At 43.3% G+C, this 16,890-nt stretch overlaps 1 protein-coding gene across 2 annotated transcripts in view; it reads right to left on the bottom strand.

Annotated features, from left to right (window-relative positions):
- The window catches only part of LOC309346882 (arylacetamide deacetylase-like 3), a 76,474-nt gene extending 59,950 nt beyond the window's left edge, over window positions 1–16,524 (bottom strand). Inside the window, exons 1-4 of one of the 2 annotated variants that reach the window (XM_081871197.1) lie at window positions 15,976–16,228; window positions 13,832–14,048; window positions 12,420–12,483; window positions 6,206–7,186 (exon numbers count right to left, since the gene is read on the bottom strand). In XM_081871197.1, the coding sequence (XP_081727323.1) occupies window positions 6,412–7,186; window positions 12,420–12,483; window positions 13,832–14,048; window positions 15,976–16,152 (1,233 nt within the window). In that variant the 5' untranslated portion in view covers window positions 16,153–16,228 and the 3' untranslated portion in view covers window positions 6,206–6,411. Of the gene's footprint in view, window positions 1–6,205; window positions 7,187–12,419; window positions 12,484–13,831; window positions 14,049–15,975 lie in introns of those variants that run through there. The other variant, XM_081871199.1, reaches the window with a different exon arrangement.
- Window positions 16,525–16,890: the final 366 nt, after the last annotated feature.

Below are 16,890 nucleotides of genomic sequence, written 5' to 3'. Positions count from 1 at the left end.
CCTATGTCCCCACTGTGGAAGGATGTGCGGATCCAGAATTGGCCTCCACAGTCACTTACAGACACACTGCTAAGACAATATTCATGGAAGACAATCTTACTCAGTTACGAGTGATCACCAAAGAATATATAGTATCACTAGGATCAAAGGCCCCCTTCATGGATCACTGCCTTGCCATGGCGAAGGGGCTTGAATAACTCAGAGAAGCTATGAGTTATGCCGTGCAGGGCCACCCAAGATGGACAGGTCATAGTGGAGAGTTTTGACCAAACGTGATCCACCTGGAGCAGGAACTGGCAAGCCACTCCAGTATCCCTGCCAAGAAAACTCCATGGACAAAGACAACAGGCATATAAAAGTTATGATGCTGGAAGATGAGCCCCTCAGGTCGGAAGGTGTCCAACATGCTACTGGGGAAGAGCGGAGGACAAGTACAAGTAGATTCAGAGCTGATGAAGCGGCTGGGCCAAAGCCGAAAGGACGTTCAGTTGCGGATATGCCTGGAAGCAAAAGGAAAGTCCAATGCTGTAAAGAAAAATATTGCATAGGAACCTGGAATGTAAGAACCATGAACCTTGGTAAGCTTGATGTGTTCAAAAATGAGATGGCAAGAATAAATATTGACATCCTGGGCATCAGTGAACTAAAATGGACGGGAATGGGAGAATTCAGTTTGGATGACCATCACATCTACTACTGTGGGCAAGAATCCCGTAAAAGAAATGGAGTGGCCCTTATAGTCAACAAAAGTGTGGCAAAAGCTGTACTGGGATGCAATCTCAAAAATGATAGAATGATCTCGATACGAATCCAAGGCAGACCTTTTAACATCACAGTAATCCAAATTTATGCACCAACCACTGGTGCTGAAGAAACTGAAATGGACTAATTCTATGAAGACTTATAACACCTTATAGAAATGACACCAAAGAAGGATGTACTTCTCATTATAAGGGATTGGAATGCTAAAGTAGGGAGTCAAGAGATAAAAGGAACAACTGGCAAGTTTGGCCTTGGAGTTCAAAACAAAGCAGGGCAAAGGCTAATAGAGTTCTGCCAAGAGAACAAGCTGGTCATCACAAACACTCTTTTCCAACAACACAAGAGATGACTCTACACATGGACATCACCAGAGGGGCAGCATCGAAATCAGATTGATTATATTCTCTGCAGCCAAAGATGGAGAAGCTCTATACAGTCAGCAAAAACAAGACCTGGAGCTGACTGTGGCTCAGATCATCAGCTTCTTATAGCAAAATTCAAGCTTAAACTGAAGAAAGTAGGAAAAACCACTGGGCCGGTAAGATACAATCTAAGTCAAATCCCTTATGAATACACAGTGGAAGTGAGGAACAGGTTTAAGGATTTAGATTTGGTGGACAGAGTGCCTGAAGAACTATGGATGGAGGCTCGTAACATTATACAGGAGGTAGCAACTAAAACCATCCCAATGAAAATGAAATGCAAGAAAGCAAAGTGGCTGTCCAACGAGGCCTTACAAATAGCGGGGGAGAGAAGGCAAGCAAAATGCGAGGGAGATAATGAAAGATACAGGAAATTGAATGCAGATTTCCAAAAAATAGCAAGGAGAGACAAGAAGGCCTTCTTAAACGAGCAATGCAAAGAAATAGAGGGAAAAAATAGAATGGGAAAAACCAGAGATCTGTTCAAGAAAATTGGAGATATGAAAGGAACATTTCGTACAAAGATTTCCATAATAAAAGACAAAAGTGGAAAGGACCTAACAGAAGCAGAAGACATCAAGAAGAGGTGGCAAGAATACACAGAGGAACTATACCAGAAAGAAGTGGATGTCTTGTATACCCCAGGTAGTGTGGTTGCTGACCTTGAGCCAGACATCCTGGAGAGTGAAGTCAAATGGGCCTTAGAAAGCACTGCTAATAACAAGGCCAGTGGAAGTGATGATATTCCAGCTGAACTATTTAAAATTTTAAAAGATGATGCTGTTAAGGTGCTACGCTCAATATGTCAGAAAATTTGGAAAACTCAGCAGTGGCCAGAGGATTGGAGATGATCAGTCTACATCCCAATCCCAAAGAAGGGCAGTGCCAAAGAATGCTCCAACTACCGCACAATTGCACTCATTTCACACGCTAGCAAGGTTATGCTTAAAATTCTACAAGGCAGGCTTAAGCAGTATGTGGATCGAGAACTCCCAGAAGTGCAAGCTGAATTTCGAAGGGGCAGAGGAACCAGAGACCAAATTGCAAACATACGCTGGATTATGGAAAAAGCTAGAGAGTTCCAGAAAGACATCTACTTCTGCTTCATTGACTATGCAAAAGCCTTTGACTGTGTTGACCATAGCAAACTATGGCAAGTTCTTAAAGAAATGGGAGTGCCTGATCACCTCATCTGTCTCCTGAGAAATCTCTATGTGGGACAAGAAGCTACAGTTAGAACTGGATATGGAACAACTGATTGGTTCAAAATTGGGAAAGGAGTACAGCAAGGCTGTATATTGTCTCCCTGCTTATTTAACTTATATGTAGAATTCATCATGCAAAAGGCTGGGCTGGATGAATCCCAAGCCGGAATTAAGATTGGCAGAAGAAATATCAACAACCTCAGATATGCAGATGACAAAACCTTGATGGCAGAAAGTGAGGAGGAATTAAAGAACCTTTTAATAAGGGTGAAAGAGGAGAGCGCAAAATATGGTCTGAAGCTCAACATCAAAAAAACGAAGATCATGGCCACTGGTCCCATCACCTCCTGGCAAATAGAAGGGGAAGAAATGGATGCAGTGAGAGATTTTACTTTCTTGGGCTCTATGATCACTGCAGATGGTGACAGCAGTCACGAAATTAAAAGACACTTGCTCCTTGGGAGAAAGGCAATGGCAAACCTAGACAGCATCTTAAAAAGCAGAGACATCACCTTACCAACAAAGGTCTGTATAGTTAAAGCCATGGTTTTCCCAGAAGTGATGTATGGAAGTGAGAGCTGGACCATCAAGAAGGCTGATCGCCAAAGAATTGATGCTTTTGAATTATGGTGCTTTAGGAGACTCTTGAGAGTCCTATGGACTGCAAGAAGATCCAACCTCTCCATTCTTAAGGAGATCAGCCCCGAGTGCTCACTTGAAGGACAGATCGTGAAGCTGAGGCTCCAATACTTTGGCCACCTCATGAGAAGAGAAGACTCCCTGGAAAAGACCCTGATGTTGGGAAAGATGGAGGGCACAAGGAGAAGGGGACGACAGAGGACGAGATGGTTGGACGGTGTTCTTGAAGCTACAAACATGAGTCTGACCAAACTGCGGGAGGCAGTGGAAGACAGGCGTGCCTGGCGTGCTCTGGTCCATGGGGTCACGAAGAGTCGGACACGGCTAAACGACTAAACAACAACAGGATCAAAGGCAACATCCTCTGAATATCGGTGTCTACGGAGTGGTAGAGGGAGAAAGCTTTGCACTTATGACCTGTGGGTTTACTACTGCAGGAAACAGGGAATTGGTCTTGATAAGCCAGGAGGGGGCAGACTTTTCCAATTCAAGGGCTGCATGAGCAACCCTTCCAGAGATAGGACAAAGGTCAAAAGTGGTTGGCGCAACAAATGCCGTTCTGGCAATAAAAGGCTACTGTTTCAATATACACATGCAACCCACACAGCTTTCTCCACCCAGGCAAGCAGGGCTGCTGAAGGGGGCGGCTGAATTCTTCTTGCTCCTGGGAGAAACCTTTTATCTGATCCAGCAGGGCTGCTTTTATGTTCTTACCTTAATGTGTTATTCTAAGTTACTCAGCAGGCTGCTTCAAAGCTCGGGTTACACCCATAAGACCTAGAAAGGTAAATCAAATCTCTTATGTCCTTATAGTCGTTTCAGAAATGTTCTGAGCGACATAAGAACATAATCCTGGATAGCTCAGTTGGTTAGAACATGGGGCTGATAATGCTAAGGTTGCAAGTTTGATTCCCATATGGGACAGCTGCATACTCCTGCGTTGCAGGGGGTTGGACTAGATGATTCTCAGGGTCCCTTGAGAACATAAATCACATGTCTGAAATAGTACAGGAGAGCAATCCTGAAGCCATCTTGACTCTTAATGACACTAAATGATTCCTCTGCAGAAGGAAATATCTTGGAAAAAGTTCTTCCCATAGTTCTTTTCACTTACAAATTGATTGTGCATGAGTTTGCTTTCTTTCTCCTCCCTCCAATCCCTTTTTCCATCTTTGCAATGGCTTCGGAGATCAGGGGTGGTGAACCTTCTCGGGAATATTTTAAGGGCCACATGGCTGCCAATTTGCTACAGACCAAGATTTGAGGATTTTTACTATTTGATAAATAGTTATGGTCGAATGCATAGGGTTGCCATGTTTTGAAGAGCAAAACAGAGGATGCTGTGACGGCCATTAAAAGCAAATAAAGGCAACTTGTATCAAATTTTACCCCTGAAAAAGAGGACGTGTCCTGGAAAAAGAGGACACATGACAACAGCAACGCTACCAGTGCTGAATATCCCCTCTGTGGGCAAAGAAGGTTGTAGCAATGCAGCTCCACATATCCTCATAAGAAACAGATTAATTGGCTTCATTCCAGTCTGGCTTCAGGCCTAGCCATGGCACTGAAACTGCCTTGGTGACCCTGGCATTTGTTGTAAGAAAGATATAGGGAGTGTGATCCTCCTTGTTCTGATTGATTTCACAGCACCTTTGATACTGTTCACCAGTGTGGTTTTTCTAGAAAAAGAGGTGCTGGAATTCACCAGGAATATCTCCCTTGTTCTCTTATAATGGAAATGGGGCCTACCTGAGAGGTGCTGGACCTGAGTTCTTGTGAGTTGCAGCTAAAAAAAAAGTCCTGCTGTTGACCATGGTATGTTTTTGGAGCATATTAAAGAGGTGTGGGTTGGGTCACTGTGTGTCAATGGTTCCACTCCTACTATCAAAGCCATTTTTTGAAACTACTTATGGGAGGACACTGCCTGGTGGCTTAAGAACTGGAATTTCTGCTCCGTGTTATATGAACATCTCTATTAAGCTGGTGGGAGTTGTTATCAGGAGAGATGGTGTGAAGTATCATCTACATGTGGGTGATACCCATCTTTATCACTCCGTTGCATCTAAATTAAGAAAGACAGTCAAGGTGTTTGGCTGTGCCTTGGAGGTGCGCATGGTTAGGTCAAGCCCAAAATTCCACAAAATAGGGAGATGCACTGTACTTTATAGGATGGTTCTGGTTCTGGACAGGGTATGAGAGGACAATTCTTCCCTTTCCCATCCAACCCTGGTTACTTAGTACTTTGGATGAAGATCTGTTGATGGTGCCATGTATCCCTGCAGTAAAACATGGTGGGACTTGAGCATGTGCTTGGAACACTCACATGCCAGTTCTTTGGAATTCTCTTCCTTAAAAGTTAATTGGGCCCCAACATTGTTACATTTTTGATGCCATAGAGTCCTCTGAGCAGCACTACCATTGAATACAGCCCATGAATTGATAAAAAGCTTATAGAATCATACATCTATAGTGCTGAAAGGGACGCATTGCGTCATCTAGGTCAACCACCAGCAATCCAGGAATCACACCTAAAAATCCCTAACAGGTTGCCATTAAACTTCTGATGAAAAACTTCCAATGAAGGCGGTCCCACTACCTTCTGAGCTAATCCATTCCAATGCTGATCAGCTCTAACCCTCAGCAAGTTATTCCTAATGTATAGTCTGAATCTCCTTGCTTATCATTTGAATCCCTTGGTTCAAGTCCTACCCTCTGAAGTAGCAGAAAACAAGCTTGCTCTATCTCCCATATGACAGCCCTTTATCTATTTGAAGATGGCTACTATATCACCTCACTGTTCTCTTCTCCAAGCTAAACAAATACAACTGCATCAATGATTCCTTATAAGGCTTGGTTTCCAGACCCTTGATCAGCCTGACCTACATCCTCTGCACAGATTCCAGTTTATCAATATCCTACTTAATTTGTGGCACCCAGAACTGGACACAGTCCTACTGGTCAGGTCTGGTTTAGATAAAATGGAGTGAAACTGTTACTTCTCTTGATCTGGACCCTATAATTCTGTTGATTCAGCCTAGAATAGCATTAGGAGTGCAGAACTCCAGCCAACCAGTGTGTAGTAAAATGAAAATGGAAGGGGAAATGTCATATATATATATATATTAGTGAAAACAATATAGAAATGTATTATATTAGAGCAAATGGGTTCTAATCATGCAAAGTAAAAGTGTTTATTAGGAAAATTTCACACAAAAGTGCTGGTGAATTTTCATGAGCAATTTCCCGCTGCACCCAAGAACCACATATAACTACAGAATTGTGGAGAGCTGATTTATGACTGGAAAAGTGACAAAATGTCAGAAGCTAAAGTTGGCAGATTCTCCCTTCCTTATGAATGACCCACAAATTCAAGAGATTTCCTCTCATAGGTTTTTGACAAAGTCGATAATCCTGTCCATTAATTCAATTGCAGTGGGGACTGTGAAGACACCTGCATCAAAGAGGTTTAGCACCCCATGAAACCCATTCTCAACATGGAACCAGCTGACTTTCACCCCATTGTCCTCCAGGCGTTTCTTGTACAACAGTGTGTCATCTCGTAATACATCGTACTCACAGCTCACAGTCAGGGTTTCAGGAAGCTTCTGGATGACAGAGTCCTCAACAAAAAGGCAAGAAAAATCGTCTTCTAATGTCTCTGATAATTGCCTATAGACTTCAGGTTCATAAGGAGCAAGTGGGACTTGTTTGTAGCCTCTCCCCTTAAATCTCTCAGGAATGTTGTCTGGACTCACCCACTTCCCATATTTCAGCCTCATTGAATCTGGCACATGAGAGCCCTTCAGGAGCTGCTCTGCCAAAGAAGTGTCTTTTCCAATATACTTCATTCCAAAGTAAGCAACATTTTCCCGGAACAAGGGGGGCATTAAGCCATTCTGCTGATAGGAAGGCGTGTTGAGGTCCATAGCCTGGGAAGTCCCATAGATCAGCACTTGAGCCCGTAGTTTTGGAAGGTCTGATCTCTCCACCAATTTCTGGGCAACAACAGTAGCATAATTGCCCCCCGCACTGTCCCCACAAACAATGATCTTGGAGGGATCCACCCCATGGGAAGCTGCATTTTGAATTAAGTGTATGGTAGCAGCAAGGCAGTCCTTGTACTGAGCGGGAGGAAGATGCTCAGGAGACAGGCGGTAGCTGCAGAATAAAACAGAAGCAAAGAGGTAAGCTTCCAGAATCTTTTCCAAACACATTCATGATCACATAAGAACACCAGAAGGGCCTGCTAGATCAGGCTCATGGCCATCTAGCACAGCATTCTGTTCTCACCAGGTCCAAGCAGCTTCCTATGAGGCACCTGCAAGCAGGGCTCAAGCACAAGGCCCTCTTCCCGCCTGTGGCTTCCAGAAACTGGTCTTCAGCAGCATTCCTGCAAGTATCCATGGACAGCCCTCTAAATTCTTGCTCAGGCATTACTATATACAGTGGTACCTCGGGTTAAGTACTTAATTCGCTCCGGAGGTCCGTTCTTAACCTGAAACTGTTCTTAACCTGAAGCACCACTTTAGCCAATGGGGCCTCCTGCTGCTGCTGTGCCACCGGAGCACAATTTCTGTTCTCATCCTGAAGCAATGTTCTTAACCCGAGGTACTATTTCTGGGTTAGCGGAGTCTGTAACCTGAAGCGTATGTAACCTGAGGTACCACTGTATGTGGGATGTGCAGCCCAACTGGGATGTACACCCAGGGCTATTTTTCTAGAAAAAGAAGTCCAGAAATATGGTCCAGAAATCTCCATGAATCATGAACACCTCCCTCATTCTCTTAGAATGGCAATGGTGCCCACCTGAGAGGTGCCAGAACCCACCTGAGTGGTGCTGGAACTGAGTTCCTGTGAGTTCCCCCTGAAAAAGTCCTGTGTACACCCCATCTGCAGATGGTTAACCTTTGAACTCATGCAGAATCCTCTTCAAGAGGGATTACCTTGTGTAGTAAAAACTACACAAGACACACTCTTTTAACAATTAAATAACATATACCTTTTACTTCCAGACCCTCCAAATGTTCCTATTTTCCAGGGACATCCCTGATTTAGAGAAGCTGTCCTGGTTTCCACTTGGGACACGAGTTAATGGTGGTCGCTCCCCACTGCCCTCACATATTTATGAGGCAAAAAACCTGGCAATGTCCCTTGTGTGGTCTGGGGAGTTCACTGCATCCTGCTGTGCCACTTTAGCCTATGTCTGCCAACTTGAAAGGCAGAAAGGGTGCGACCCGGGAGTGTGTCCCTGCCATGGCTGAGCCTCCGTTTTGGGCATGATTTATGGTTGGTTCCTCCTCAATTTGGAGTATTGATTAGAGGCAATTTGGAATATTGATTAGAGGCACTCCTGGACCAACATATGATAATGGGCTGCAATCAATCAGTTGCCGAAAGAATGGAGCTTGGCTCTTTGAAGGTATCTGAATTTTTTCCCCCCTGAAGCTTGAAAACCCACACAACAGCCAAGAAAGGAAGTGGGAGGACAAGGTGCTTTGTGCTTTCATATGGTTTCTAAATTGTCTTCTTTTTCTCGTTCTCCCCTGTAAAATGAAAGAGACGTGCGTAGCCTTGGCTCTGTTATTCTGTCACCTTGGAAAAGGGGGGGGGGAGGCTTATGCTTAACAGGAATTTAACATGGGTTTTTTTATGCCCTCCCCCCTCAACCGAGGTTGAATGGACTTTATTTAAAATTATATTTGGATTGGACCAGGAGTGTGAGGGAGCGGTGTGGAGCAGGGAGAATGAATGGCTGCTGAATAGATCTGACAAGAGACTGAACTTGAGAAAATACTTTGTCTTTAACTGTTTGCCGAGGAAGAACTCCAGGGCGGAATGTTAATGGCAGAGATTGTTTATGTACTCTGTGAGTTATTTAGGCTGCAGCCAGTATGCTAGTTGGTGAACAGTGAAAGGAATGGAATGTGACCTCGAACCACCCAGATAAGCTGGCAAAGAACAGAACAAAGGAAGATAGTAATTAATTCTCTCAGCTCACCAGGTCTGAAACAACAATGTAAAAGAAGGACTACACACATGAAATGGATTATATATTTATAAGATGTAAAAGAGGCACTGTCTGTAAGGAGGAAAAACCAGTCAGCTGCAAGGATGGACTAATGTCTAGTGAAGGATGACAACCGAACATTAAGCAAGAGAAGATGCAGCTATGGGGAGGAATGATCGACACATGTTTGCAACAGGAGCGAGAAACCTGATTTTAAGAAATTGTATTAAATTTAAGGAATTTTGTCTGATTTGTAATAATTTGGAAAATTAATTTTAAAATATTTTTTTAAACAAATAGAGCGGCTGTCCTGGTTTCTGATTTGATCTCGTAATGTGCTGCTTTCCCTTAGGACATCCATACTTTCATTGGATAAATGTTGGAGGGTTTGGAGTTACCTAACTCCTGAGCTATCTGAAGGCAATCCTGTATAGGAAAGGTTTTATTATATTTTGTATATGTTGGAAGCTGCCCAGAGTGGCTGGGGTAACCCAGTAAGATGTGTGGGGTATAAAAAATAAAATCATCATTATGGAATGGGATGTCCCTATTTTCATCAGAGAAATGTTGGAGGGTATGTACTTAGTGCACTTGCAGTTGCAGCTAAAATATACAATGCAGGTGAATGCTTCTTAAATTGCAAATTCATTTTAGAGCTTCTCCTGGAGCTGGAATGGGGTTAGTTTAACCTCTGGTTAATTGAATGAATTACTGTGTCCCGAAATGATGCATACCTAAAAAGTATGTCACATAGATAAAACTGTTACAGACTAACTAACCCTGAGGCAGACAGCAGAACAACAGTTCAGCTGCTCTCACGCAAAAGAGTGTTAATAGCTGCTGTACCAAGGGCCATAACTGCCATAACTGCCATAGGGTGTATGACATCAGAGAATTCTACAGCTCTTGCAATTAACCCTTTACATATATATGAATCTCGGATGCTAACATCCTAGAAAGGGAGGGTTTGGCCTGGCGGGGGGGGGGGGAGAGTGGCATTTGTGAGACCTGAGGGCAAGAGGCACAGCTGGGTGTGTGAGAGAGAGACATTTGAACCCTGGTTCTGAAGGGTCCACCCCCTGCTTCACACAGGGGTGTGAATCCTGCCCTCCCAACCACCAAATGCTGATTGACACAGTAAAAGGTCATAAAATACTAGTAACAATAATTTAAAAAATCAAAACAAGACAGCACAGATAAAACAATGCTCAGGAGGCAGAGAGTAGCTGGTGAATAAAACAGAAGCAGAGTTTTAAGCTTCCAGGATCTTTTCCAAACACATCCATGAGCACATAGGATTCCAAGAAGAGCCTGCTGGATCAGTTATAGCAGATACAATGCATGTGAAAGTCAGCTGGATCGTGCCCTTAAAAAGCTGACTTTTCCAGCTAGCAAAAGAGCCAGGGAAGCAGAACCCTTCAGGATTGGATCCAGGTGGTGCAATACCATTTGCCACTTGCAACTTTCCCTCCCGCTTCTGTTTAGATGCAGGGGCATGACCTCTCATTTACCTGTTCCTTTCTGACTCTAAATTTAATGAGAGATTTAGTTGCCATATGTCCAGATTTTCCCAGGCACATCCAGAATACAGCCATGTCAGGGCCCAAATCAGAAACAATGTCGGGGGAAATCCGAACATATGGCAGTCCATGTCAGCAGTGCTGTTTCTGCCATTTCCCCATAAAAATAGCTCAACAACTTTTCTGTCCGGATTTTCCCTGTTTGAAATATGGCAACTCTATAAAAGCCCTAACTGAACATTATTAGCCCCATCTCTGAATTGATTGTAGGCTGGATCTGGGTTGGGTGGTCTCCAAGTTGAGGCTGATCTGGAGGCCCTGGTTAGGGGTGCTGTGCGAGTCCTTATGCCCAGCTCATAGTCTCCCCACAGAACTGAGTATTTTCATGTCTTAGGTGCATGAGATCACAGAACAGAATGTTGATTGCTTCCGGGTTCCATTCCCGGTCTGCCTCAATGGAGGCAGCTCCCACAACAGCAGGAGATTGTTGGTGAAGAAGCAAACAAGGATGATTGAGAGTAATTATCCTTGCAAATCCCCCCCCCCTCAGGATAGGGGGGGATGGGCTTCACTTCCAGTTTGTCTCGGTACCTGGCTCTCGCTCCAGCATGGAAAGCGAGAGGCAGGGAGGCGCTGAGTGCAAAAGCACTTCGCCTCCCAATAACCCTCCTATGCCGCCATTAAGAAGCAGAGGCTCTTCTGTTAATTAGAGTTTAATTTCAACTAATGTACAGACACGTGCTAGAAGAGATGAGATTATACTGCAGAATTGAAGCAGCTGCAAGTTCATTAAGGTTTGAACTTGAAAGAAGACTTCATTTGGTGTAAAAGACGGCGGGGGGAGGGGAGCCTACGGCTTCTTTATATAAAGTTTTATTCTATACATTTATGATTTGGCAGTTCTCCTTTGAAATGCTAGTTCAAATTATGGATGTACAGATGAAGACGGTGAAAACTGGATAGCAGCTATGGAATATAACATCAAATGGAACTGTGTGTGTAAAAAAAAAAACAAAAAGGAAAAAAGGGAGGGAAGCTCTATTTTGCAAAAGGTTTGTGATGGAAACTTAGAGCTGACTCTTCCCTATCCTTTATTATCCTCAGACTGAACTGAATAATGCTAAAAGGACTTGGAATTTAATTAAATTGGAAGTGTAATTGCTTAACTTCGGCTGAACGGAGGGATGAGAGGAATCTGTGAGCTTGCCAAGGAGTTGATAAGGTTCATTACTGAGTTATTTGAAGTTCAACAGCTTACTCTCCTTCCAAGGATGAGAGAAAAATGGCGAAAACAGGATATTTATTGGGACTGTGTGATGTGTGCAGCTGCTGCTAAAGTTGCAAAACAATGAAGCACAGGATGGAGCAATGGAGAACTTCTGAAACAACAATGGGACACTAGCTCTGCCCAAGGCATGATGGGGAACAGCAACAACTGGCAAAATATAGACATAATATTTTGCAAGGACAGGAAGAAACATTACAGACAGAATAATTGCAACACACAGGAAGAACCAGTAGAGTGTTTGAATGCTTCACCTGTAGTTTATAAATAATTTAATGTGTCAATACAAATGGAAGCCGTTAATTCTAGCACACAGGAGGGTACCTAAATTGTATAATTTGGCATCTGAATGATTGGTATTACTAATTGCATTATAATTTGGCATTGGTATAATAAAGTATTATATTGTAACTGAAAACTAATAAAAATTAATATTGGAATGTTGACAGCTTTCACAGAGAGCCTTTCTCTCCTGCAAAGAATATGGCAAGGGATGCCATCAAAATACAGCAACATGCTGGGTGCAAAGCACACACACACATTTTTCATTTGAAAGGATACGTGGTTGCATTTACTTACTCAACAGACACAACCACTGAATCAGTCTCCTTGGCGATTTTGCTGCAGACATCTTGGTAGCACCCTAGCAAGATGAGAGGGAAATTTTAAATAGGGAGGTAATTATCTGCTGCCTCCAGTCTTGCCTTTAAAAGCACATTTTTAAACAGCAGCCTTCCGATATATAATGTATTTGTACATGCAATTTTTACTGGCATAAACCCCCCAAATGCCCACCTCAAAAAACATTTCTCCAGTCAGCATGGTAAAAAGGTCTGGGATCATGGCTCTTGCATTTCAGAAAGCAAGCTCTGTGAGGGGAACAGTATTTTCCCACCACCACAACAATATCAATGTCTCTAATAATGGCAAGCTCTCCTGAGTCCCCACTTGATTCTCGCCTTCCTTCCTCCTGACGTTACTACTATATAGGTAAAAAGGTAAAGGACCCCTGGATGGTTAAGTCCAGATAAAGGTGACTATGGGGTGTGGTGCTCATCTCTCTTCAGGCTGAGGGAGATGGCGGTTGTCCACGGACAGCTTTACGGGTCATGTCACCAGCATGACTAAAACCACTTCTGGTGCAATGGGATTACTAGGTTGCTACTTTATAAGCTGTTGCAACACAATGCCACTGTGTTCTGTAGCCAAGAGTGTCAGTATTAATGGCTAACTTGTGAAATCACATTTTGTCTTGCAAATGAAAGCTGGTGCAAGTGCAGTTTGTTGATTTGTTGACCTATTTAGCAAATGTGGGTGGGGTGGCTGTGGGGTGGGGTGAGGTGAGGGATAGGGTCAGGTGTAAATGAGGGGGTGGCCAGGGGAGGGAGGGCGGCTGGGTTAGTAAACAGAGCGATCAGGAGCAGCAAATATTATATGCTGTATTGCCCCAAATGTAAGCCACACTTTCTTTCCAGATTCCGACTGTGAAAACTTAAAGTGCGGCTTAAATTCAAGACCTTACGAAATATCCTTAATAGAGATGTGGGGTCTGGGAAGCCATGATAACAAGAGCCTCCATTTGTTTGTTTCTTCTTGTTGACCTAACTCAGCATATATGCATATAAATAAAAATAATCCAAAGCACGCGTGTGCCCCTTGTCCCTTCAGGAACTACCACCAACATACTTGTATCTCAGCCCAGTAAACCTCTCTTACATTGAAATCTTAAGCACTTCTACCCAGAAAGGAAATTCCAGCTAAACATTAGGAACACCTTTCTGATGGTACGAGTTTTTCAACAGGGAACGGACTCCCTTGGAAGGTGGCAGGGCTTCTTCAGCGGTGATTCCTTCATTGCAGGGTGTTGGTCTACATGACCCCTTGGGATCCCTCCCAACTCTCCTTTTCCATGATTCTACATGGGCTTACTTGAGTTCAATGGCGCTTGCCTCTAGATAAGTGTTCACGGGCTGACAGCCTTAATCTCTTACCAATGCTTCCAATCATCCCAGCTCCTCCATGAAAGAACATAAATCCTTTCCTTGGGCCAGCAGATGGTGCTTTGGGCTGATAAACCCTCACAGGAACCCCGTCAAAATGCAGATCTTTGGCAGAGAGGCTGGGATCCACTCTTGGATTCCAGAAAATCTGGAGGAAGCGGATAAAGGCAACCTGTCTGCAGATACCCAGCAGTTCAAGACTCTTCCCCTGTTGGGCAAAGGAACAGTCTCATGAAAATAGTGCCCACATTTGCATCCTATTCACAGGCGGTGGTATCCAAATAAGTCCTATTTAAAGTAGACCCATGGAAATGAATGAGTGCATGTTAGCCATGTCCATTAATTTCAATCTGTCTGCTTAGAATGGGACTATCATTAGAGGCAGCCCTGGATCACAATAAGCGATCCAGTGGTTTGGCTTGATGTCGAAACCCAAAAGCTTTCCTAAATCATGGTTTATTTGGCCACCCCCACCCAAACACCAGCCAAGGTACAGAGGCAAAATAATAATAATAATAATAATAATAATAATAATAATAATAATAATAATAATAATAATAATAATTTGTTTATTTATTTATACCCCACCCATCTGGCTGGGCCTCCCCAGCCACTCTGGGCGGCTTCCATAGAAACCAAAAATACAGTAAAATCACACGTTAAAAACTTCCCTGAACAGGGCTGCCTTAAGATGTCTTCTGAATGTCAGGTAGTTGTTTATCGCTTTGACATCTGCTGGAAGGGCGTTCCACAGTGCAGACGCCACTACCGAGAAGGCCCTCTGCCTGGTTCCCTGTAGCTTTGCTTCTCACAATGAGGGAACCGCCAGAAGGCCCTCGGCGCTGGACCTCAGCGTCCGGGCAGAATGATGGGGGTGGAGACGCTCCTTCAGGTATACTGGACCGAGGCCGTTTAGGGCTTTAAAGGTCAGCACCAACACTTTGAATTGTGCTCAGAAACGTACTGGGAGCCAATGTAGGTCTTTCAAGACCGGTGTTATATGGTATCGGCGGCCGTCCCCAGTCACCAGTCTAGCTACCGCATTCTGGATTAGTTGTAGTTTCCGAGTCACCTTCAAAGGTAGCCCCACGTAGAGTGCATTGCAGTAGTCCAAGCGGGAGATAACCAGAGCATGCACCATTCTGGCAAGACAGTCCGCAGGAAGATAGGGTCTCAGCCTACGTACCAGATGGAGCTGGTAAACAGCTGCCCTGGACACAGATTTGACCTGTGCCTCCATGGACAGCTGTGAGTCCAAAATGACTCCCAGGCTGCGCACCTGGTCCTTCAGGGGCACAGTTATAAGCTTTAGAGAAACAATCCACAATCTTTTTGCTTGCCTATGAGACCATATGTGTTTTCCTGAAGAAACCATGATGTAAACAAACCATATTATTAGTGTGAATAATATATTTGTCTCTATGTGTGCCCCTCTACAGGTTAAAAATAAAGCCCTTGTTAAATTTGATAATATCTTCATCCATCATCATCATCATTGAGTAAACTCATTGATTTTCCGCATTTCATGCTCTATTGTGCAGTATGTATATGAATTACTGAAATATATAAACTATTATTATTAAATAAATAAATTTGTATACCGGCCTTCATACAAAGATCAAAGGGTGGTTTGCAGAATAAAAATACTAGATAAAAACACAAAATACATAATAAAAAGAAGTGCAAAGCAAACCAATAACACCTTTAAACACCTGGTATATATAAAATATATAGAAAACAAAAACATCCCTCCCTCAAACACATTTAAAAGAACTTAGAAATGTTTTTGCCTGACACCTAAAGATGTATTAAAGATTGCTAATAAGAATAAGAATAATTACATTTCTTAATCACCTTAATCACATAAGAACATAAGAACCTGTTGCTTCACATGCTTCACCTGTTGCTCATCCAGCCCCCAACTCACCATAATGGCAAGTTTTGAAATGTTAAAATGACTGTAAAACTATTGAAATGCATATAACTGAAAATCATAAAGAAAAAAATAAAGATGCTTCTTCTTCTTGTCATCAGCATCATCAGCATCATCATCATCATTTCTTAATCACCTTTCACATAAGATCATAAGAATAACCTGCTGCATCACATAATGGCTCAACAGGTCCCCAACTTACCATAATGACCACCATAATGACAGTCCAGTGAATGACCCGAAGCTTTAATGGACTGTCAAATTCAGATGGGATTTTACTCCTGGAAAGATCATAATAAATTGCAAAGGAGAGAAGCAACAGGGAAAGAATCCCTATAACTCCAGTCACCCCAAGCAGGAGGCCCAGAAGGAGCTCCATTTCACTGTTCCAAAGAGTGCAATGGAAACATTGAGTCTACACTGGAAGAATTTCTACTGTGTGGCTCCACCAGAGGTGTCTACGCTACTAAGTAGGCTGTAGACCGGTTAATTAAGTAATTCCCAATTAGCACACATACTCCCATGCAGATATTTCATCCATCAGAAGATCAACAGCAATTTCATGGCTCTTGGCAATGGTGCCATGTGTGATGTTCTACTCAGGAATGTCACGTCCGGCCACTGATCAATCCAGTTCCATAGTATCTGTCCCAGAGCTCTTTGGCTTTACATACTGGGTGTTCATTGCCTGAAGTTCACAACATCCCCAGCCAGCTTAGGCTTGTAGTCAGGAATGGTGGGAGTCCTTGTTCGAGGTGGCGGAGGACTTGTGTGCACTGCCTGGCCCAAGATTTCCAAGGCTTCAGACAAGAGTCTCATTCCTATCCAGAGATCTCAGGGATGAAACGTAAGCCCTTGCATATTCAAAGCATAGGCTCTTCTTCTGAGGTACGGGCCTCATAGCTAAAAGCAAGTCCGTGTTGAGATGAAGTTTTCATTAAAATGTTTTCAGTAAAGATTTTATTGGGTTACAAAAGCACATACATCACCTCCGTTTTCTGATCATAATGTCCTTTTTACAGATCGCTTATATTCAATGTGAGCCTTAATCTTGTACACGGTATAAGGTTGGGGGAGAAGAGTAGTGCGGGGGAAGAGGAGGGGAAGAGGGAGTAGT

The sequence above is a fragment of the Podarcis erhardii genome (assembly GCF_964252035.2).
Source record: "Podarcis erhardii genome assembly, chromosome: 7".
NCBI lineage: Eukaryota > Metazoa > Chordata > Lepidosauria > Squamata > Lacertidae > Podarcis > Podarcis erhardii.
This window is presented reverse-complemented; position numbering and strand designations above follow the sequence as displayed.